Source organism: Kogia breviceps, chromosome 4, assembly GCF_026419965.1.
Source record: "Kogia breviceps isolate mKogBre1 chromosome 4, mKogBre1 haplotype 1, whole genome shotgun sequence".
NCBI lineage: Eukaryota > Metazoa > Chordata > Mammalia > Artiodactyla > Physeteridae > Kogia > Kogia breviceps.
Window position 1 is genome coordinate 27,732,019 of NC_081313.1, and position 19,280 is coordinate 27,751,298.

General features: G+C 45.1%; 1 protein-coding gene across 1 annotated transcript in view; it reads right to left on the bottom strand.

Annotated features, from left to right (window-relative positions):
* The window catches only part of SLC45A2 (solute carrier family 45 member 2), a 32,756-nt gene that overhangs the window by 1,572 nt on the left and 11,904 nt on the right, over window positions 1-19,280 (bottom strand). The window contains exons 3-6 of the mRNA XM_059060834.2: window positions 11,358-11,683; window positions 6,814-6,957; window positions 6,017-6,140; window positions 1,220-1,434 (exon numbers count right to left, since the gene is read on the bottom strand). Of these exons, the coding sequence (XP_058916817.1) occupies window positions 1,220-1,434; window positions 6,017-6,140; window positions 6,814-6,957; window positions 11,358-11,683 (809 nt within the window). The remainder of the gene's footprint in view (window positions 1-1,219; window positions 1,435-6,016; window positions 6,141-6,813; window positions 6,958-11,357; window positions 11,684-19,280) is intronic.

A 19,280-nucleotide genomic window follows, 5' to 3' on the forward strand; every position in this document is an offset into this window, starting at 1 on the left:
AGGACAGGGAAGAGTGGAGGGAGGGGTAGGCGGAAGCCACATGGCGCACACTTGTATATCACTGTGGTTGTCGAACCACGTGATTGTATCACCCCATCTAAACATGAACTCATTTTGAGTGATATTTAACAAATAAATGAATAAGATCCCCAGTGCCACACAGCTGTCAAAAGGGGGGGGGTAGGATTTGAATCCAGGGTTTTCTGAGTCCAAGGCCTCTGTGTTTTGGACCTAGTACCACCCAACTCCCTCTTGGAGGGACAGTTCTTTGTGGTAGCTGTCTCTTTCGCAGCAAAGCACCTGCCATGCATTGACACATTAGTGACCATGTCTGCCAGGGAAGAGGATAGCTACAAAACTCTTGATCAAAAGGTTTTAACACCTGGTGCAACTCTCTCCTGCTGTGTTTACCAGATCCAATGATGACAAAGAAGGCCAGCGTTGCGGTCACGTGGACGCGTGTTCAGCGTTTTTGCAGTTTCCAACCGCGATGGATTAAGCTAATAGCCATCTCTTTAACTTTTACAGTTAAAGAAATGTAAGCCTATTTTCAGGGGGAAAAGTTGCATATTTGGATAAGAAAACGTGGTAATCTTAGAGCAGAAAGACCGAACCTAGTGCTTTTTTAGGGCAGCATGGGGTCTTGCCCTCTGGCTTGAGTTCCGAGATGGAGACGGGGCGGGCCTCCCTTGAGGCAGCTGGTGAGGTGACCACCTGCGACCAGCTTTCCTCCCTGCACACAGGGCACGGCTTACCAAAACCTGGACTTCCAAGCAAAACGTTGCTCAGCCAGTAACTACCGGAAATTGCATCAGGAACCTCTGCAGTGGTTGAGGGCCTGGGCCCTCGTTGTGGCATCCAGAAACACTGCAGGTACGCTGGACATGTCATGAGCCCAGAGTTTCCCTTGCTCTGTCTCTGTGTGATTGTGGGCTGGTTTCTCAGCATTACCAACCTCACCTTTCCTAATCTGACAAATGGGAGTAATGGCACCTGCCCGACTGCTCCCAGGTGCACAGGGCTTCAGAGGAAGGAGGGGGTGGGCTGGGAAAGTGGTCAGGCCTTGGCTAGACCATCGTTACATCTGGCTGGACACGTTCGTGCTGCCGTTTCAAGAAGCCCCGTTTTCCAGCTCTGCTCTACATTTTCCTAGCAAGCTCCCCCAGCCTCCAGGTGAGTCTGGACGTCACTCACTCGGTGCAGAGGTTCAGCAACGCACCTGCCCCTCCTGCTCCTCACGGTGGTACGCGGCGATGAGGTTAAAAGGCACGGTGTACAGGGTGCTGGACATCACGCCGAACAAGGTGCACATGACCAGCGTGGAGTAGACATTCGGGAAGAGCCCGATGACGCCCGTCCCCAGGCCAAACAGCAAATACCCCATGAAGTAAAGACCCTTTAATCCGATGTAGGGAACCAAAGCTTTCTGAAAGTCTGTGTGCGGGGAGAAGAGAGGGAGAAATTACAGCTGGCCGTGCCTCACATCATCTCATAATTTCAGACAACCTTTCCTTTTGAAGATTCACTTTTTTTAGCCTTCCTTTCATAACTGAGTCAGGAACAGAAGAACCTCCTTATCTGTGCTTGAAAACAGCTGGCTTTTGGAATAAGTTTTGAACCCTTTGTGTAAAGAAGAGCTGGAGATTGCCTTGCTGGGTTGATTTTCTTTTCTGCAGGGAAGGACCAGGCACTGTGTACTGGGCAGCTGAATAACAACGGGATGCAAAGAGGCGATTGAAAAGCCCACCTTGGTTATGGGACCCTAGGGCAGCAAGCCATGGAAGAAAAGCGGGTATCTTTCCGATTCACAGAGATCTAGCCTAACAAGACCAAAATGACAATCCAGGTCTCTATTAGCCCCACTGCCCAAAGTCAGGTTGGAGGAAATTAACACAACCAGATTGCACAGAATGATCCAACTCATTCAGTCTCTTTGCCCCACCTGAATGCCATCTGCACAACCTGAGAAGGAAGTAAAGAACGTACATCACCTGTAGATGCTCTCCCTGCCTTGCCAGCCCTTCCCAGGCTGGTCAGGGGGTCCTGCTGCACCAGACACCTCCCCCTCGCTGGCGCCTTCACCCTCTATGGGCAAGTTCCACAACTTCTCAAAACCTCAGTTTCCTCATTAGAAAATGGAACTAATAAAACCCTTCTTGGTGGTTGTTATCAGGATCAAATGAAGTAAAACGTCTAGGAAATCACCCAGCCCAGTGCCAAGCACACAGAAGACATCCAGTTAATGGTGGCTATCATTACTTCAAAAAATACAGAGTTTGGGCTTCCCTGGTGGCGCAGTGGTTGAGAGTCCGCCTGCCGATGCAGGAGACACGGGTTCGTGCCCTGGTCCGGGAGGATCCCACATGCCGCGGAGCAACTAAGCCCGTGAGCCATGGCCGCTAGGCCTGCGTGTCCGGAGCCTGTGCTCCGCAACGGGAGAGGCCACAACAGTGAGAGGCCCGCATACCGCAAAAAAAAAAAAAAAAAAATACAGAGTTTGCTGAATACAGTTGACTCTTAACTGGGGTCCCCTCCCAGCAGGTAAACTTGGCTTGCTCATAAAGAACTCATGGTAGAGCTCATTTTTTAAAATTGGAAATTCAGCTTTAAAACATTTTACTATGTTTTCCACCACAGTAGGGATAATCCCTAAAAAAAACCTTTATCTTCCTTTTTTAATTGTTTTTTTTTAACTTTTTATTTTATTGGAGTATAGTTGATTAACAAAGTTGTGATAGTTTCAGGTGCACAGCATAGTGATTCAGTTATACATATACATGTATCTATTCTTTTTCAAATTATTTTCCCATTTAGGTTGTTACATAATACATGGCAATCCCAAACTCCCTAACTATCCCTCCCCCCTCCCCCTTCCCCCCTCCCCCTTCCCCCCCTGGTAACCATAAGTTCTTTCTCTAAGTCTGTGAGTCTGTTTCCGTTTTGTAAATAAGTTCATTTGTATCATTTTTTTTTAGATTCCACATATAAGTGATATCATATGATATTTCTCTTTGTCTGACTGACTTCACTCCGTATGACAACCTCTAGGTCCACCCATGTTGCTGCAAATGGCTTTTAATCTGTACTTTCCTTATCTTTCCTCTGCCCCATTCTACTGGAACACATGGACCCGGGGGATACACAATTGATAGATACCAGAAATGTGCCTATTCAAGAGTGAAATTTTCCATATCTATTCAAATAATTATTGGATTTACATTGCATAGACAAGAAACCTAATATCTATTACATTTGTATCAATTATGCATTACATTTGTATCAATTATGGAATTCTGAAAATGTTAAATGGGCAACAGTGCTTCCTCTATTAAATTCATGCCATGCTTGGAGGGCTGTTGTCAAGGTTGAGAATAAAAGCAGTATAAATTTAGGTCAGTTTCTGTTTGCTTAATGATGACATTTATGCAGAAAACATAATCTAAGTTATCTCAGTACCTGAAAGATACCATCAGTATTCATTAGGGAAATGCTCTCACTAAGTGTATAGGCCAGCCAGGAAGAAGGCAAAAGAGGATAAAGAGATATTTGGAAACATAACTAACTTCACTACGAAGACGGGAAGTGTGGCAAAGAATGCTTTATTCATAAAGAGAAAGCAGTAAGTTTAAGGGCCAAGCTGACTTGTCCTCTGCTGGGTCTGACACCAACTCATACTGGGCCTCTCCTTAGGACTGTAGGGAAATGATTGATTGAAGCCCCAGCTATGGATAGTAGTGTATGATATGAACAATTGGCTATATTTCAGCACTCAGCCTGGTTATTCTCATTGATCTAAGTGGGCCTGCTGTGCAAAGGACCTTAAAAACAAGTCCCTTATCACCATTCCCCATGCCCCGCCCAGCAGCCAGATAACCTGCTAAGCTCTGTCTGGATAGAAATTCTGGGTCTGCGCCTGATGTTATGTGATGAGTCCAGAATACAGGGTTATTTGGTGTGCTCTGGAATTGAGGGAAATGATTGATCCTGCCCAGAGTGGGTTGGAGTGCAGAGGGAAAGACTTGAAAGATTGCACAGAGAGGGACATATTGGAGTTGGGTCTGGGTGGGGAGGTAGAAACAGCAGTTCGGGTGGAAGAAACCAAAAGCAAATACGCAGAGGTGGGAACATCTGTGCGGTGGGTCATTGGAGGAGTTCCTGCGTGGGAGTGACAAAGGTCCAAGTGTGAGCCCGGCCAAACTGTGAATCCCGGAGTGCCAAGGTCAGGACTTTTACTCTATCTTATGGGCACGAGAGCCCCTGAAGATCCTTGGGCAGGGCTGGTTGGTATTTTATAAAGAAAATTTTAGTTCTAATTCACAGTGATAGGGATCCCATAGAGTTATACATTAATATAACTTTGGAAAATTATTCAAATAGTAGGGATTCTTTATACACAGGGATTTTAACTGGAAAGGCCCTAAAAAATAACATGCTTTTGAATTTTCAAATGCCATGAAATTCATACAGGAACTCAGACTAGACTAATGGAAGGGTCCCTAGAAGGGATTTTTTGAGGAAAACAAGTTAAACTTGACACAAAATTCAAATACTAATGACTTTTAGAAAAATGTTTTCCTCTTACAAGAATGAGAATAGTAGTAAATATTCCCCCCATCTCTTGAAAGCACAAAGGGATTGAGATGGATAATTTATTAAATCCTTTCAGTCTAACAAACACTCCCTGATTCTAGGTAGTTGAGATCGTCCTCCTGGAGTTTTCTTTTCTTTTCTTTCCTTTTAGTATATGTGCTGCCGAAGCAAGCGCCCTGGGGTTTTCTTAATTCGTACACTCTAAGGGGAAAAAAAATGGGTTTGCTGAGGAAATGTAAGCTTTAAGCCACCACTATTTGGTTAACATAAATTTGAAAGTAATGAATTTTATGGTTTTATGATTATTGGGCTCATGAATATGCTTATATTAGGTCCCCTTTTCCCAATTGTGCTATACTTTGAAGAGATTTTTCTTGATTTCGAAGCAGGTTTCCCACTGTGCTATGGCTGGGCAAAGGGCTAAATGCCAGACTAGGGATCATTATATATATTCAGCTTCCATCCCCACAAGAAGCACAGTTCAGTGACAGAATGAGGCCCCTGAGAATGGTTACAGGGATTGTCCCCTATTGCCTCCCCACCCCCAACCTGGCCCATACCCCTGCAGTCCCCTGGGCCTGTCCAAAGCCTGGAGCTCTGCCCTGGGGACCAGCTATTCTCCCCACAGTGCTGGAGAAGCTCTCAAATTTCCACTCCAAATGGGAGACCTGCATATGTTTTATAGGCCAGAGTTTTTACTTAATTCAATGTGTACAGCACTTGGAGATTTCCATACAAATTAGCAAGCACAAAATGAGCCTGTGTGATGCCCTAGAGTTGCAGTACCTCCGTTTGGACTTATTCAAAGCCAATCCCAGAAATCCCTTTGTTTACAGTGTCCTCGCAGGTAATCTTAGCCAAGGGGGGTTAATAGACTCCAGACCCCATGGAAAGCTGGTGTCTGAGAAGGAAAGCTGTTGTTCTCAATCCGGAAGAGTGGTCCTGTAACATACCCACCCATCTGAGCTTAAGTTATTTTATATGTTCATTTTGTCACCTCGCATATTAACCATCCCTCATTTTCTGTCAAGACTGATAAGCACGTCTATGAAACGCTACCAGTGATCTTATTCCAGCAGAACACAGACCTACCGTTAATCAATAATCTTGGCTGTGACTACCCCTCATCCATCCAATATTTCACCATATTGTTCACAAGATTTCCTGTTACTTTCCAAAGTATTTTGATCAGGATCCCACTGATTGCGAGTACAAAGTAATCACTGAGGAAAATGATACCCAGAATTCACTAGGGAAAAGGTTACTTGATGTGGTCCTTTCTAAGGAAATAGTTTTTCCCGACCTCCATGTATTTATCAAGAATCTGGCATTTTAGAGAGCAAAAAAATAAGTCTAGAAATACAGATGTATAAAATCCAAGACTCCGCTAGCCCTTAGAAGACATCCTTAGGAGGAGGAGACTCACAAGAATAAAGTGAGGAAAACACAGAGTTGATGCACAAACCCCAGCATCCAACCTCGACCCCTCTTTGGTAGATGAGGAACTCTGTGGAGTTGTGTGCAGTGTAGGGATCCCCGTGGTACACGATCTGCAAGAGAGATTTGGGGCCATTGAGTTACCAGTGCAGGGTGGTAAGGACCCCTTCTCACATGCTCTGCTCCTGCACCCCTTCCTGGGGCTCAGACCTCATTCTCCCATGAGCACGTCACCCTTCCATCCTTTCACACCTCCGTTCAAGGACCCTCAGGAGGTCTCAATGCATAAAGCCTGAACAACATGCCCCTGGATTTTTAACACCCCTCCTTCTGCGTAACAGCTAGCTCCACCCGCCTTAGGCAAGCCGGCCACCCATCTTCTGGTACAACCAACAGGCTTCTGACTCATCTCTACACATGCCGTTCCTATCTCTGCCTAGAATGTTTTCTCCTTCACCCCTCCCTCTCCAACTCCTTCTCACCTTTCAAGATCCAAATCACACGGCACCTCCTCTATTAAGCCTGCTGTGACCACTAGAGTTCACCTTGATTTTTCTTCCTTATTTGTTGTATTTGATCAAGTACTGGTCCCATCGCATAGTGTCCTCTAGTTGTGTAGGGTATAGTACCTTCCCTCTGGAACCTGTCTGTAAGCCAGCTCCCTGAAGGTACTTTTTCCTGCACTCTTACTGTGCCCATCGTAGAGGCTGGCTCAGAAGCTCCACAGGTGCTGATGGAGGGACTGGTGTGTGAGATAATGAGCGTGTGCACAGACGTGTCCTTTACCTGGCCCATGAAGTCTGTGAAGAAGAGCATGTTGGACAGGAAGGCGGTCCATCCAATGAGATGGCTAATGCAAAGGCAGCGGTAGTGGGGAGGCATGCTCTTCAGCGCCCTCAGCAGTGACCTCGCGGTCATTGTCCCCCGAGTCTGGAATAAAACACCAAACAGCTGTGACGTTCAGTGTAGACACAGGGCCAGCTGTGGGAGCAAAGCATACAGCCATGTTACACATCTGTCAGTAGACTATCACATGAGGTCGCACTTCCTGGGCATGGTGCCAAGGTTTCCATGGAGCATTCTCATAGGAGGTGTTCTGTTAAGTACGTGCAGATACTTAGCAACTTCAGGTCAAGAACAGGGCTTTGGGGACATAAGGGTGAAGGGACTGGAAACAGAGCTTGCTTTGAGCCAAGATGTAAGACACATCTAGCTTCCTATCTTTGAACAACAGAACCACTGCTAAGGATGAAGCTCATAGATCTAAGCCAGCCCCTAGATGGTTATAATTCTTAGATTTCTTGACTCTTTTTTTTTTTTTTTTTTTTTGGCCGCGTTGGGTCTTCATTGCTGCGCGCGGGCTTTCTCTAGTTGTGGCGAGCGGGGGCTACTCTTCGTTGCAGTGTGCAGGCTTCTCATTGTCGTGGCTTCTCTTGTTGCGGAGCACGGGCTCTAGGCACGTGGGCTTTGGTATTTGTGGCTTGTGGGCTCTAGAGCGCAGGCTCAGTAGTTGTGGCGCACGGGCTTCGTTGCTCCGCGTCATGTGGGATCTTCCCAGACCAGGGATCGAACCCATGTCCCCTGCATTGGCAGACGGATTCTTAACCACTGCACCACCAGGGAAGCCTCTTTCTTGACTCTTAAAACCTAGTAGTCTGAATTCCAAGATGGCCTCTATGATCTCCACCCTCATGATTCTGTTCTGTTACATGGCAAAAGGATTTTGCAGATATAACTAAGGTTACTAATCAGTTGGCTTTGAGTTAATTAATAGGGAGATTACCTGGGTGACTCTAATCAAGTCACATCGGCCCTTTAAAAAACATAGAGTTTTCTCTATGTTTCTCCCAGTTGGCTGGGACCAGAAGGGGAAGCCAGAAAGTCTCAAAGCTCAAGAATTGCTGGCTTTGAAGGTGGAGGGGGCCACATGGAAAGGACTTGGGTGTGGCCTCTAGGAAATGAAAGTGATCCCTTGCCATCATCAGTTAACAAGAAAACAAGAACATCTACAACCACAAGAAGCTGGATTCTACCTGTGTGAGCTCGAAGCTGATTTTTCCCCATTGGAGCCTCCAGATGAGAAGGCAGCTTCACCAACACCTTGATTTCAGCCTTTTGAGACCCTGAGCAGAGAATGCAGCTGAGCCCACCCAGACTTCTGACCTACAGAACTGTGACATAATAAATGGGTATGGTTTTAAGCTGCTAAATTTATGGTACTTTGTTATGTAGCAATAGAAAACTACCACATAGAGCCCATCAGCTCCCTGCTCTGGGCCAGGTACCTCCTCCTAGTTTATTTCTCTGGATCCTGCCATCAGCTAAAAGGTGTAGACGAGCCCTACGTCAAGTCAGAAGTGAGAACATTGTAGAACACACACACACACAACTACATATGCCCACAATTCTTTAATCTAGACTTAAATTATGTTAAAACCAGAGGCTGTAATTTATTGGTATCAGTAGCCTTGAGAGAATGAAAAATTTTGAACTATTGACACAACTGTTTTGAAATACAAAAAAAGGAAAGAGCCTTTAATAGCTTGTCATATGAGAGAAGAAAGAAACCTCAGGAATATTAAGCAATCACCTGCCCTGAAGACACTGAGACAATAAACATTAACCATGATGGGGTAATGGGTCTTTCTTGTCAGATTTTTATTTATTCTGAGTCTTGACATAATGATATTGGGTCCTGGCTAGTTTATTTATAGGACAGTCTCCTAAGATTTTCTCTTTTAACTATAATAGCAAATTGTTTTATAGCTCTTAACCTTATATGATAATGCTTTTTATTCTTTGATGCAGAAACTTATATTTACTCATTGTAGGTTTGTTGTACAAGTTGATTTTTTAAATTCATCAGTTTTGTAGTATTTATGACTATGCCTCAACTGATTTTTTTATACTTAATCAGTGTTTAAAAGTATAGACATTACCTTGGAGTTAGGAAAAATAAACATTTTCTGCATGTAGAATATGGTATTTGTCAAAATAAATGGTGACCATAACAGAAATCCAATGAAGAACTATTACTTTTTTCCTTGACCACAGGAAGAAGCAATTAAAGGTACAGACTGAGAAACAACAGACTGATTTTCATGCCTCAGACTAAGTGATTTATCTTCACTTTCTTTCCTTTCTTTCCAAAAATTCAAAATTTTAAAAAGTGAATCTGACCAGCAAGCGTTCAGTCTCATTCCAAACATTAATTTTTGCTTCTGTCTTATACATAATTTTCAGCCTGCTTTCATTGTTAACCTAATTTTTTTTCTTCCAAAAATAAATATGAGCTTCAAAATTGTGCCTAGTCTTTCTGTAAAAGCTGTGAATGTAAATACTTAAAGTCTCTTTGGGTATTTTAACTCAGAATGAAAATTCAGCTGGCATCTTATTCACTGACGCATCAATTCCCTTTGTGAAGCCCTTGCAATGATTCGGAGCCATTGGGAACTGTTTTACTGCATACGCTATGCACCTTTGTCAACTGGACACTGGGTGGTGATGGATTTATAAGCGAAAAAGGCACAGAGCCATCAGGGGGAGAGAGAACTGTACAAAAGTGCCGCCAGAAGGGGACTAAATATTGAAGGGAGCAACTGATGGCATGGAGGAACTAGAGATGGATTTTATGGTATCCAGTTTGAACCATAAATGAAATAATTCAGGCCTCTTGCCATTAAAAAAAATCCCAGTTCTCAAATTGCACAGCCACCCTCGTTTTGGAAAGTAATGACTTTGACAAACAAGATGGCCAGGGCCTTGGCCCTGATACCTCAGAGACAGCCATTGCTCAGCTGGAAGCTCCCAAGATGCACTTTTGGAATAGAGGTGTCAGATGCTTGGCTTTGAGCCTAAGATATGTTTCTCTTTTTTTTTTTTCTTATGTTGTTTTGCTTTTATATTTTAAGTCACATAATAGAACCATTCAGAGCCTACAGTGTTGTGCGTGTGGCACATACTAATACAAGTTAATTACATTTGATGCATTTTTCTTCTTAATGGTGTGGAGGGTATTATAAAGCCTTTCAAAAGACTTCTACTCACTTGATTTCATTTGATCATCACAACAGCCTCGAGGTAGAATAAGACAGCCTCTGCTGGGTGACTCTTTGAGGGCAAGTCATAATCTAGCAATAGGGCAAAGAGGCAGGCATAATCTATAATAGCTACTTACCTTTAGTAAACCCTGCCTTGTTTTGTTCCTTAAACCCTGACGTTATTTTTCTTTATTTTCTAAGTAATACTTGTCTATTATAGAAATGTTGAATATACTGAAGGGTTTAGAAAAGAAAACGAAAACCACCTGTTAGCCCATCACCCAGAGACAATAACTTCAATTAACATTTTGGGTGTATATCCTTCCTATTTTTTCTGTGTATCTGCGCAGCTTTTCCCACAATGGAGATCATTTTGTATATGTATGTGTGTTTTATCTGATATATTATGTCTTAAATAAATCTTCAAAAACACACAGATCTTTTAATGATCGAATGGGTTCCACTGTATGGCTCTTCCATGATTCCCGTGCTGCCTTGCAGAGCTGCACAGCAAGGGGGCTCCATCCTAACTGAGATCAGCAGGGCGTGTGAGTGTTCTCCCCCAGGTAGCCTGGAGCCGCAAAGGTTTAAGCAGGTCTCCAGAAACCTATATTCTCATATTTTCTCTATGTACTGTGTGATCAAGATAAAACGAAGGCTTCATCCCAATAACCTCTTAGTTCCTCCAGTTCCCTACCCAGGGATGCTGTTATTTGGAATACACATTTATAATCCTAATCTAAGAAGTGAAGATACTTCTTGTGTCCTGAGGATGATTCAAGGCTTCTCTTATGGCCTTACATTTTTCTTTTTTTTTTTTTGCGGTATGCGGGCCTCTCACTGTCGCGGTCTCTCCCGTTGCGGAGCACAGGCTCCGGACGCGCAGGCCCAGAGGCCATGGCTCACAAGCCCAGCCGCTCCGCGGCATGTGGGATCTTCCCGGACCGGGGCACGAACCCGCGTCCCCTGCATCGGCAGGCAGACCCCCAACCACCGCGCCACCAGGGAAGCCCTGGCCTTACATTTTTCAACTGGCTTCATCTTCCCTGGTTTGATGGTCTGAAAAGAGTAAGAAACAGGAGGACTAGAAGAAAATGCACACATTTTTCTATTAGGTGCAAAGTTTTCATTCCAAGGGATAATCGCTATTGGGGATTTGAGGATTCACAAGACTTTTCGCATCAAATAAGCAAACAAAACAAAGACAAAGAGTAATTTTTAAAAATCTGAACAAAAGGCAAGAACAAGAATAATTTTCCTAAGGTAATAAAAAAGAATTTGCATCTTTACCTGTTCAGCAGGATTTTTGTTTTTTTCTCCCTGCAGCGCCAGCTCTGGGTTTGCATAACCATTTTTAACTTTCTCAATGGACCCATACTCATACATTCTGCCTGATGACAATGCAAGGTCCTGAGGGGCTTGCTGTGGGGGAACGTCCTTGGCAACATCTCTAAGTGGGGCTTCAGGGATACTGCACAGATGGATAATAAAACACAAGGTGAGCACCAACGAGGAGAAGAAGAACATGACCTGGAATTCTGTGCCCAGCAGTCTTCCCAGTTCCAGGTGCTCCCAGTCGATGGCACCCAAAAGGTAACCCAGGGCACCTCCCAAACCTGCAAAGCAAGAGAGAGCTGTATTAGCATTATTTAGAAGCATCTTCTCTGTCCATTTCCTTCAGTAGGAAAGCTCCCTGAGGACAGCGTAGGCAGCCTGGTTATGATGGGAGAAGCTGAGACACCTTGGCCAGGAAGCATGGGTTCAAGGCCTGGCTCTAGCATGCACTTGCTGTCACCTTGGACTTCCTCACTTGTCATATGGGGATGATAATAAAAAAAGCAACCTATTGGTAGGGACACGAATGGAAAATGGACTAGTGCCAGACACACTGTAAGCGCTTAGTAAATATTACCACCATCTGAAGTCCTACAGCTTTCTAAACTGCACTCTCAACACTGCTTAAAAACTAAAATTCCTGGCCCTAAAGGGCTCCAAAGAGAACCAGTTCCTGACTGCAATAAAATATAATTTCGTATTGTTGTTGATCTATTAATAAGCTAGGGTGACAAAAGTTTGCAGAGACCTAACAGCCTTAGAATCTGTCTTCTTTCATCTATGAAGAGCTAAAGGTGTGGGTGCAGGGATAAATTAGGAGTTTGGGATTAACAGATACACACAACTGTATATAAAATCGATAACAAAGACCTACTATACAGCACAGGGAACTATATTCAATATCTTGCAATAACTTATAATGAAAAAGAATCTGAAAAAGTATATATACATATACATATATGTATAACTGAATCACTTTGCTGTGCACCTGAAACATTGTAAATCAACTACACTTCAGTAAAATAAAATAAAAAACAACAAAAAATCTAAAGGTACTTGTTCCCAGTTGACAGCCACAGAAAAAATAAAAACAAAAGCTTAAATATGAATTTTTAAAAATCTTATCCTCTCACAGGACCTGGACCTGAAGTCTTTCTGGTGCTTTCTTTACCTGCTTACACTTAAAGACAGTGTGACCTGAAGGAGGAAGGACTTCTCAAAATCGATCCTGCCCTTATGGTCTAATATTTGAAATTCTACCACTAGTGATTCATTCTTTGGGGTTCCTGTTTTAAAAAGCAAGTGCTTCTGGTATGGACAAGACATCGCATGTCTCAGCACCAAAACACTAAGTGCTCCTCAGATGGTCCTCTGGCAGCAGTGACGTCTGAGAACACTGGCCTGCAGCGGGGGTGTACCACGGGGTGGGAGGTTGTCCAGGGAAGAAAGCAGATGAACGCCAAACACACCTTCTACCTACATCACAAGCTTTCGTAGGGCTGATCCTCTGGCAAATACCTTTACATATCAACCTCCCATCCTGCCTTACCAAAGACAAATGTCTACCTAGTCAGATCAGCTTTCTGTTTGTTTGTTTTTATTTTTCTTGTGTGAGTGAAGGCTCCATTTTATTCTCCAGATAAAGACAACATCCCCACACATCAGAGAACCAAGGAAGAAAACAGAGCTTAAGGAATTCTCTATCTCTAACCCTAAACATTTAAACTTACATAAACTCTGACCCCAGGAACACAGATCTGAACGCCAAATAATATGAATCCTAATTTACCCAGAATGGTGGAAGAATGGATGATTGTGGTGACTTCACATTCTGTCTAGTTGCAATGTATCATAGAGGATATTTACAGATGAACAACTGTTTAACCATTGAATTCCAAAAAGACGGCATCATTAGCATGCCCTGAGTGACAAAGCATTTTAAGGTGGAATTACGGGAAATGGTGGCCAATGGGGTGCAATGAAAAAAACGTGTTCTCTGCCAGCAAGGAATATGTGGCCTAGTTATGGGTGATGTGCATATATATAAACAGATCAGTGGCACATCCAGTGACCTGTTTGGACGGTGGGCACCCTGGTAGGCTCCGAGAACGGAAGGCCCTTGAGGTGGTCACACTGCTGCTGATTCAGAGGGCAGCTCTGGGACATATGGTGCGTCTGGATCGCCATTAGACAATGATGCTCTTTATTCAATCAGGGAGATGCCGTGGATGCCAGAGGTCGTGTGCTGAGCCAAGCACTCAACCAAAAAGAATGTACTAAAAGCCCAGCACTATTTGAGGGTCTATCTAAACCAGGGTTTCTCAATCTCAGCACGACTGACATTTGAGGTTGGATAATTCTCTCTTGGAGGCTGTTCTGTGCGTTGTAGGATATTTCGCAACATGTCTGGCCTCTCCCACTAGATGCCAGTACAACTTCTCCACTGTTTTTGACAACCACAAATGTCTCCTGACATTGCCTAATGTCCCTCACGGGGCTAAATGGGCCCCAGCTGAGAACCCCTGATCTTAATTAACCCTATGAAAAACTTACACATTCCGCTTTCGAAACTATCATTTGTAACTAGATCAATGGTTGTCATACTGCCATTAAGTTCTCCTATCATGTATGCCTCTTTCCTTCAAACTTATTGTTCCGCTGAGCAGGGAAAATATAGAACAGAAGACCCTTGCCCATTTGAAAGAATGGATGTGTGAAATAAATCCTCCACTGTGCAACAGAATGGTGGCTTTATTTTATGAATACAAATATGTGGATATAAGCATAATGGATTTATATTAAATATTGACTCAAACACTTGAGTCCTACAACTGAAGGGTTTCCTAGTCTAGTTTTGCGTCCACTAGTGTCGTGTACTTCACTAAATATTTATTGAGTACTAAAATATATATTAAAAAGACGCTACTAACTTCTGGGGATATAAACATAAATAAGCCACAGCACCCCAATCGCCCCTCCCCAGAAGACAGTTACAAGCAGAAGAAGCAGATAAGTAAACAGCTGCTTTAAAAAAACTGTAATAAATGATGTGAAAACTGTGGGCTGGGTACTCAAACAGTAGAGAGGAGCTCTGAAGAGTTTATTTATTATTACAGAATTCCTCTTAATTAGCAGTGACGCTCCTAAGAGTTCAATATATCAAGGGTTCCAAAGAAGGATGTGTGTAGCTCGTCTAGTTGAATTAGATAAGAAAACCGCAGGCTCCAGTGGGTAAGTGACAGGAGACCACATAGAAGGTAGGGTTTGTAATTATGCTGATTTCAATTCCCACCTGTGTGTTTTCTAATCATGTGACCTTGGGCACTTCTCTGAAAATGGGGACAGTGATGCCTCCTTGTATGGGTCTTGTGAGGGTTTAACATGATAATACGTGTAAAGCATCAGCACATATAGTGGCAGAGCGAGGTCCCAAACCAAGTGCCCTGTTGACTTCCTGCAGGAACCCTAATCCCAAAGCCTCACCCAGAAGCAGGAGAAGCTGACTGCTGCACAGAGGGTGACGATCTGCCTGGAGCTGGCCGAAAGGACTTTGTCATTCTAGGCCCAGTGACTAGAATCAGGGGCTCATTCTGAGGGCTGAGACCTGGGCTAACCACTGACCTAGTGTGGCCTGTAGCAAGCATGGTGGAAAAAATATGTGTCTCAAACCTGGAAAGAGAACTGTTTAAGAGCTTGATCTTTAAAAATATCGTTATAAAGCAGCACTTCTGAGACTTCGATGTGCACATGAATCACACAGATGTCTTGTTAAAATACAGGTTGTCTTAGTCCATTCGGGCTGCTATAACAAATATACGATAAACTTGGTGGCTTATAAACACCAGACATGCCTTTCTCACAGTTCTGGAGGCCGGGAGGTCCAAGATCAAGGTGCCAGCGGATTTGGTGTCTGGTGAGGACCCACTTCCTCATTGACAGCCATCTTCTCACTGTAATCTCTCTTGGCAGACGTGGCAAGGGAACATTCTTGGCCACTTTTATGAGGGCACGAATTCCGTTCACGAGCCTTCATGACGTAATCACCTTCTAAAGGCCCCATCTCCTGATAGCATCACATGAGGCATGAGGTTTTCAACATATGGATTCTGGGGGGCACGAACACTCAATCTATAGCACAGGTTCTGATTTCAAACATGTAGGTATAGGCGGAGGCTCTGCATTCCTTTCACGCTCCCCAGTGATACCATGGCTACTAGTGCAAATATCACTTTCTGAGGACTCAGGTGATAGAGCGGTTTGCAAGCAACCTGCTCCACCCTCACCTGATATTCTTGGGAATGAGACTTTATTGTCATAGGATATTTGACCAACAAGCCACGACTGATAAAGTACAATGACGTGCGGTCCTGTAAAACGAAGGATAATTTGCAGATATTAATAGGGTTCTATGATTTGTAGCCATGCTTTTGTAACCTGGTAGAACTATTACAGAGGAGTTACAGTTATACCGCCTTGTAGAAGGTTAATCAGATTTGTAACTAACCTAGTATTTTTTTTTTCTTTTGCTAAACACATATACATTTATCCTGCAAGAACTTGGGGAAACTGTTCTTTATGTCTTCCCTGTCGGTTCCCTCACTAATCAGTTAAGTAAAACGTGCTACAAGTATCTGAAAGTATTCCAATCCTCTCTTCTCTCGGGGAAGGGGGGAAAAATACGCAAAATGATTTTGTTTGTCCCAGAGCTACTCTGAGACATAACTAAAAGTTAGAACATGCCTTGAAGGAATAGTAGGCCATGGGGATATTATTTTACTAGGCACAATATTAAAACTCTGTATGGAAACATTTAACTTCATCTATTCACACCTTCAGGTATGATGAGGGCCAGCAGAGGGCTGTAGGAACTTACTGAATGCTTTACTTTTTACTTCCTCTGCTTAAACTAAGAATTTTATCTTCAAAATAGTCTCCTAAACAAAGCCTAGTCATCGCAGCTGCAACACAGGTTAGCATCAACTCCCATGTCTACATCCAGGTTACATTTATCTCTGCCACCAACACCAGCCGACCTGGGGCTCCTGGAGTCAATCCCCAGGCTACTGGCCAAATCATAAGCTGGAGCATCCAAAGGGCACCTGCTGCCACGTTAGATAACCAGCCTTTATGAGGAAGGGCCCACAAGTGGTCCAGCCTTCTTTATAAAGAAGGCCCTTCCTTCACAGAGCCAGGCCACGATGTCAAACTCACACCGGCGCCAACCCCACGAGAGTGAATGGCTCGGCAGACAGATATCATACTTCATAACTAATGATACAGGTTGAACAATGGTTCCTCCTGGAAGAAGTCCAGGCATATAGAAATTGTATTATTTTTTCTTTTGTTCACAACTATAATAGGTAAAATAGAAAACTGGGCGAGTTTCAGGACCAAGGAATCTAAAAGAGAGTCTGTCTGAGTCAAACGCGGCACATACCATGTGCCTATAACTGCTTCCCTGCTTCAGACGTGTGACTGAACAAACCTCCACGCTGATGGAGAAAGAGCTCAAGGTGAGAGAGCTAGCAGTGTGCTGCCAGCTTCCATACCTCAGCAAGGTGACAGATGAAAGACCTCCACCTTCCCGGGAGGCTCACGAGAGAGTCGTCCTGATTCTTTTCTACATGCTCAGAAAACAGCAATGGAAGTGTCAGACTAGGTTCCTACCTACACCAAACACATACACACTAAATCCGAGAGGGCCAACCTAAGTACCAGTTACTAGGTGTGTGTGAGAGAGAGAAAGAGAGACCTTGACCCCATCTGTTTATCAACAGGAACTGATGGAGCACTGCTCTCACCAGGAACTGCGCTGGGCACTGGGGACACAGCAATGAACAACACAGACGTGACCTGCCCTCCTGGAGGCTGAGTGTACAAGGAAAATCAATCTAAAAGAGAGAAGACACCAGCAGACCGGACACTTCTTTAGATTTACAAGGCAATTCGTCTCTTAAGAGACGTAAGATAATATATTTAAAGTACTGACAGTGGTTTCCGTCCACCCACAACTACCCCGGTATTTCCCTGGGCCCTTCCTTCCCATTCCAGCTGAGCCAGGATGCCTCACTGCTTGGGGGAAGGACATGAAAGAAGAAAGCAGAGAAACAAGAAAGTATCTCCTTGCTTCTGGGTTTCAAAAGCCCTTAGGCTCCAAAGGCATAGAGGGTAGATTCAGTAGAAAATGTGATTTAAGAACAAAGCTTCCGCTAGGAAGCCAAGGCGGCACAGGTTCAGGAGTGAGTCCTTCCTTCATGACGGTGGGTCTGAATGTGCATCACGGCGTCCGCCACAGCCTAACCATTGAGCTGCTCACGTGGGCCTCTTGGTGGAGTTTCTGTGAGCAGCCCCTCCAGGGCCCCAGGAAGCTTCTCATGCTGGGATCCAGCCTACATTCTGCTCACCTCAGCCACCAGCTCTGCTAGGCCCAGTGGATTACTGTGTGATGTGGCCCCTTCTCCAAGAAACCTAGGCCTTGGTCACCGTGACCGTCCGGGGGCAAGAGTGCTGCACATGGCCATTTACCATCAAAATTGGACAAGAGGGGACCCTGCTCCTGCCCCAAGTGGAGCAGCCCTCCCTGCTCCTGTGGACCAGAGTCAAGTGGCCCTGTCTGTGACCCAGGCATGAGAAACACAGGGGCATCCAGAGATCTTAGGTCAACGGCACCTTTTTGTGTCACCTGAAGGAAGCTTGGGGAAACAGAACTTCTGAACCCACAGAGCCCAGAGCAGCAGGGCTGGAGAGCATGAAGTCACCAGTGGTCCAGGAAACGACAAGAGGCAGAGCTGCCCAGTCCTGCCCTGGGGTCCTGGATCCAGGTATTCTAGCTACAGCCACACAGCACCTCATAAAAGCCTTTGACCTGAGGGCTAACTGGAGCCAGGAGGGGTGCCCAGCCTCTGCTTGGTCCAGTGGGGTGCTAAGGTGTGTGACGTGACTGGCAGACCCAAGCCTGTGTTCCCATCACTGGGGATGACATATGATGTGGACTCCTGTGCAGGGCCAGCGCCCCGAGGTCCTGAGGGGTGTAGCTGAGGTCTGGGGGCAGTAGTGCCAACCACACCCAGGTACACGCTCTGGGGACAAGGGTCCAATGAAAGTAACTTGCTTGATGCTCTGCCCCTCACCCTGGTGTTCAGGCCACCCCTGAGTGGGCTGGAGTGCAGGCCCCATCTGCGGCCAGCCACCCCCCTCACACTGAGCTGACCAATGGAGAACCGGGCTGGGAATTCTTCCTTCCCCACCATCTGGTCTCCAGGGGATCCCCCTGCAGCCCCAGCTGTGAGCCGAGGGACAGGCCTTGGGAAGCAGTGGTGGGTGACACAGGGTCAGGACAACCTGCTTGTCTGACCTGGAATGCTCCACGTCCACCCTTGAATGCATTGCTCCTGGACTAAACTGTCAACTGAGAGACAAACACAACGCAAGAGCTGTGAGATTTGTAGGAGCCTTGTGATCCAGCCTGCTGAACAAGCAGAAGGACAAAGAAATGCTATGCTTCCTTGAAGGCCAGGTGGCTCCAAGAAGTCTGCAATCTGCCTTCCCCCTCTACTCTCAAATCTTCCAGCTTCCCCTTTTCCCTTCGCACAAAAGAAGCCCAAATTCTACCCCGACTTAAGACGGCTCTTTAGGAACCATCTTTTTGGTTCGCTGCCTTCTGAATAAAGTCACTATTTCTTCCCCATCAAAAATAAAATAAAATAGGGCTTCCCTGGTGGCGCAGTGGTTGAGAGTCCGCCTGCCGATGCAGGGGACACGGGTTCGTGCCCCGGTCCGGGAAGATCCCACATGCCGCAGAGCGGCTGGGCCCCTGAGCCATGGCCGCTGAGCCTGTGCGTCCGGAGCCTGTGCTCCGCAACGGGAGAGGCCACGACA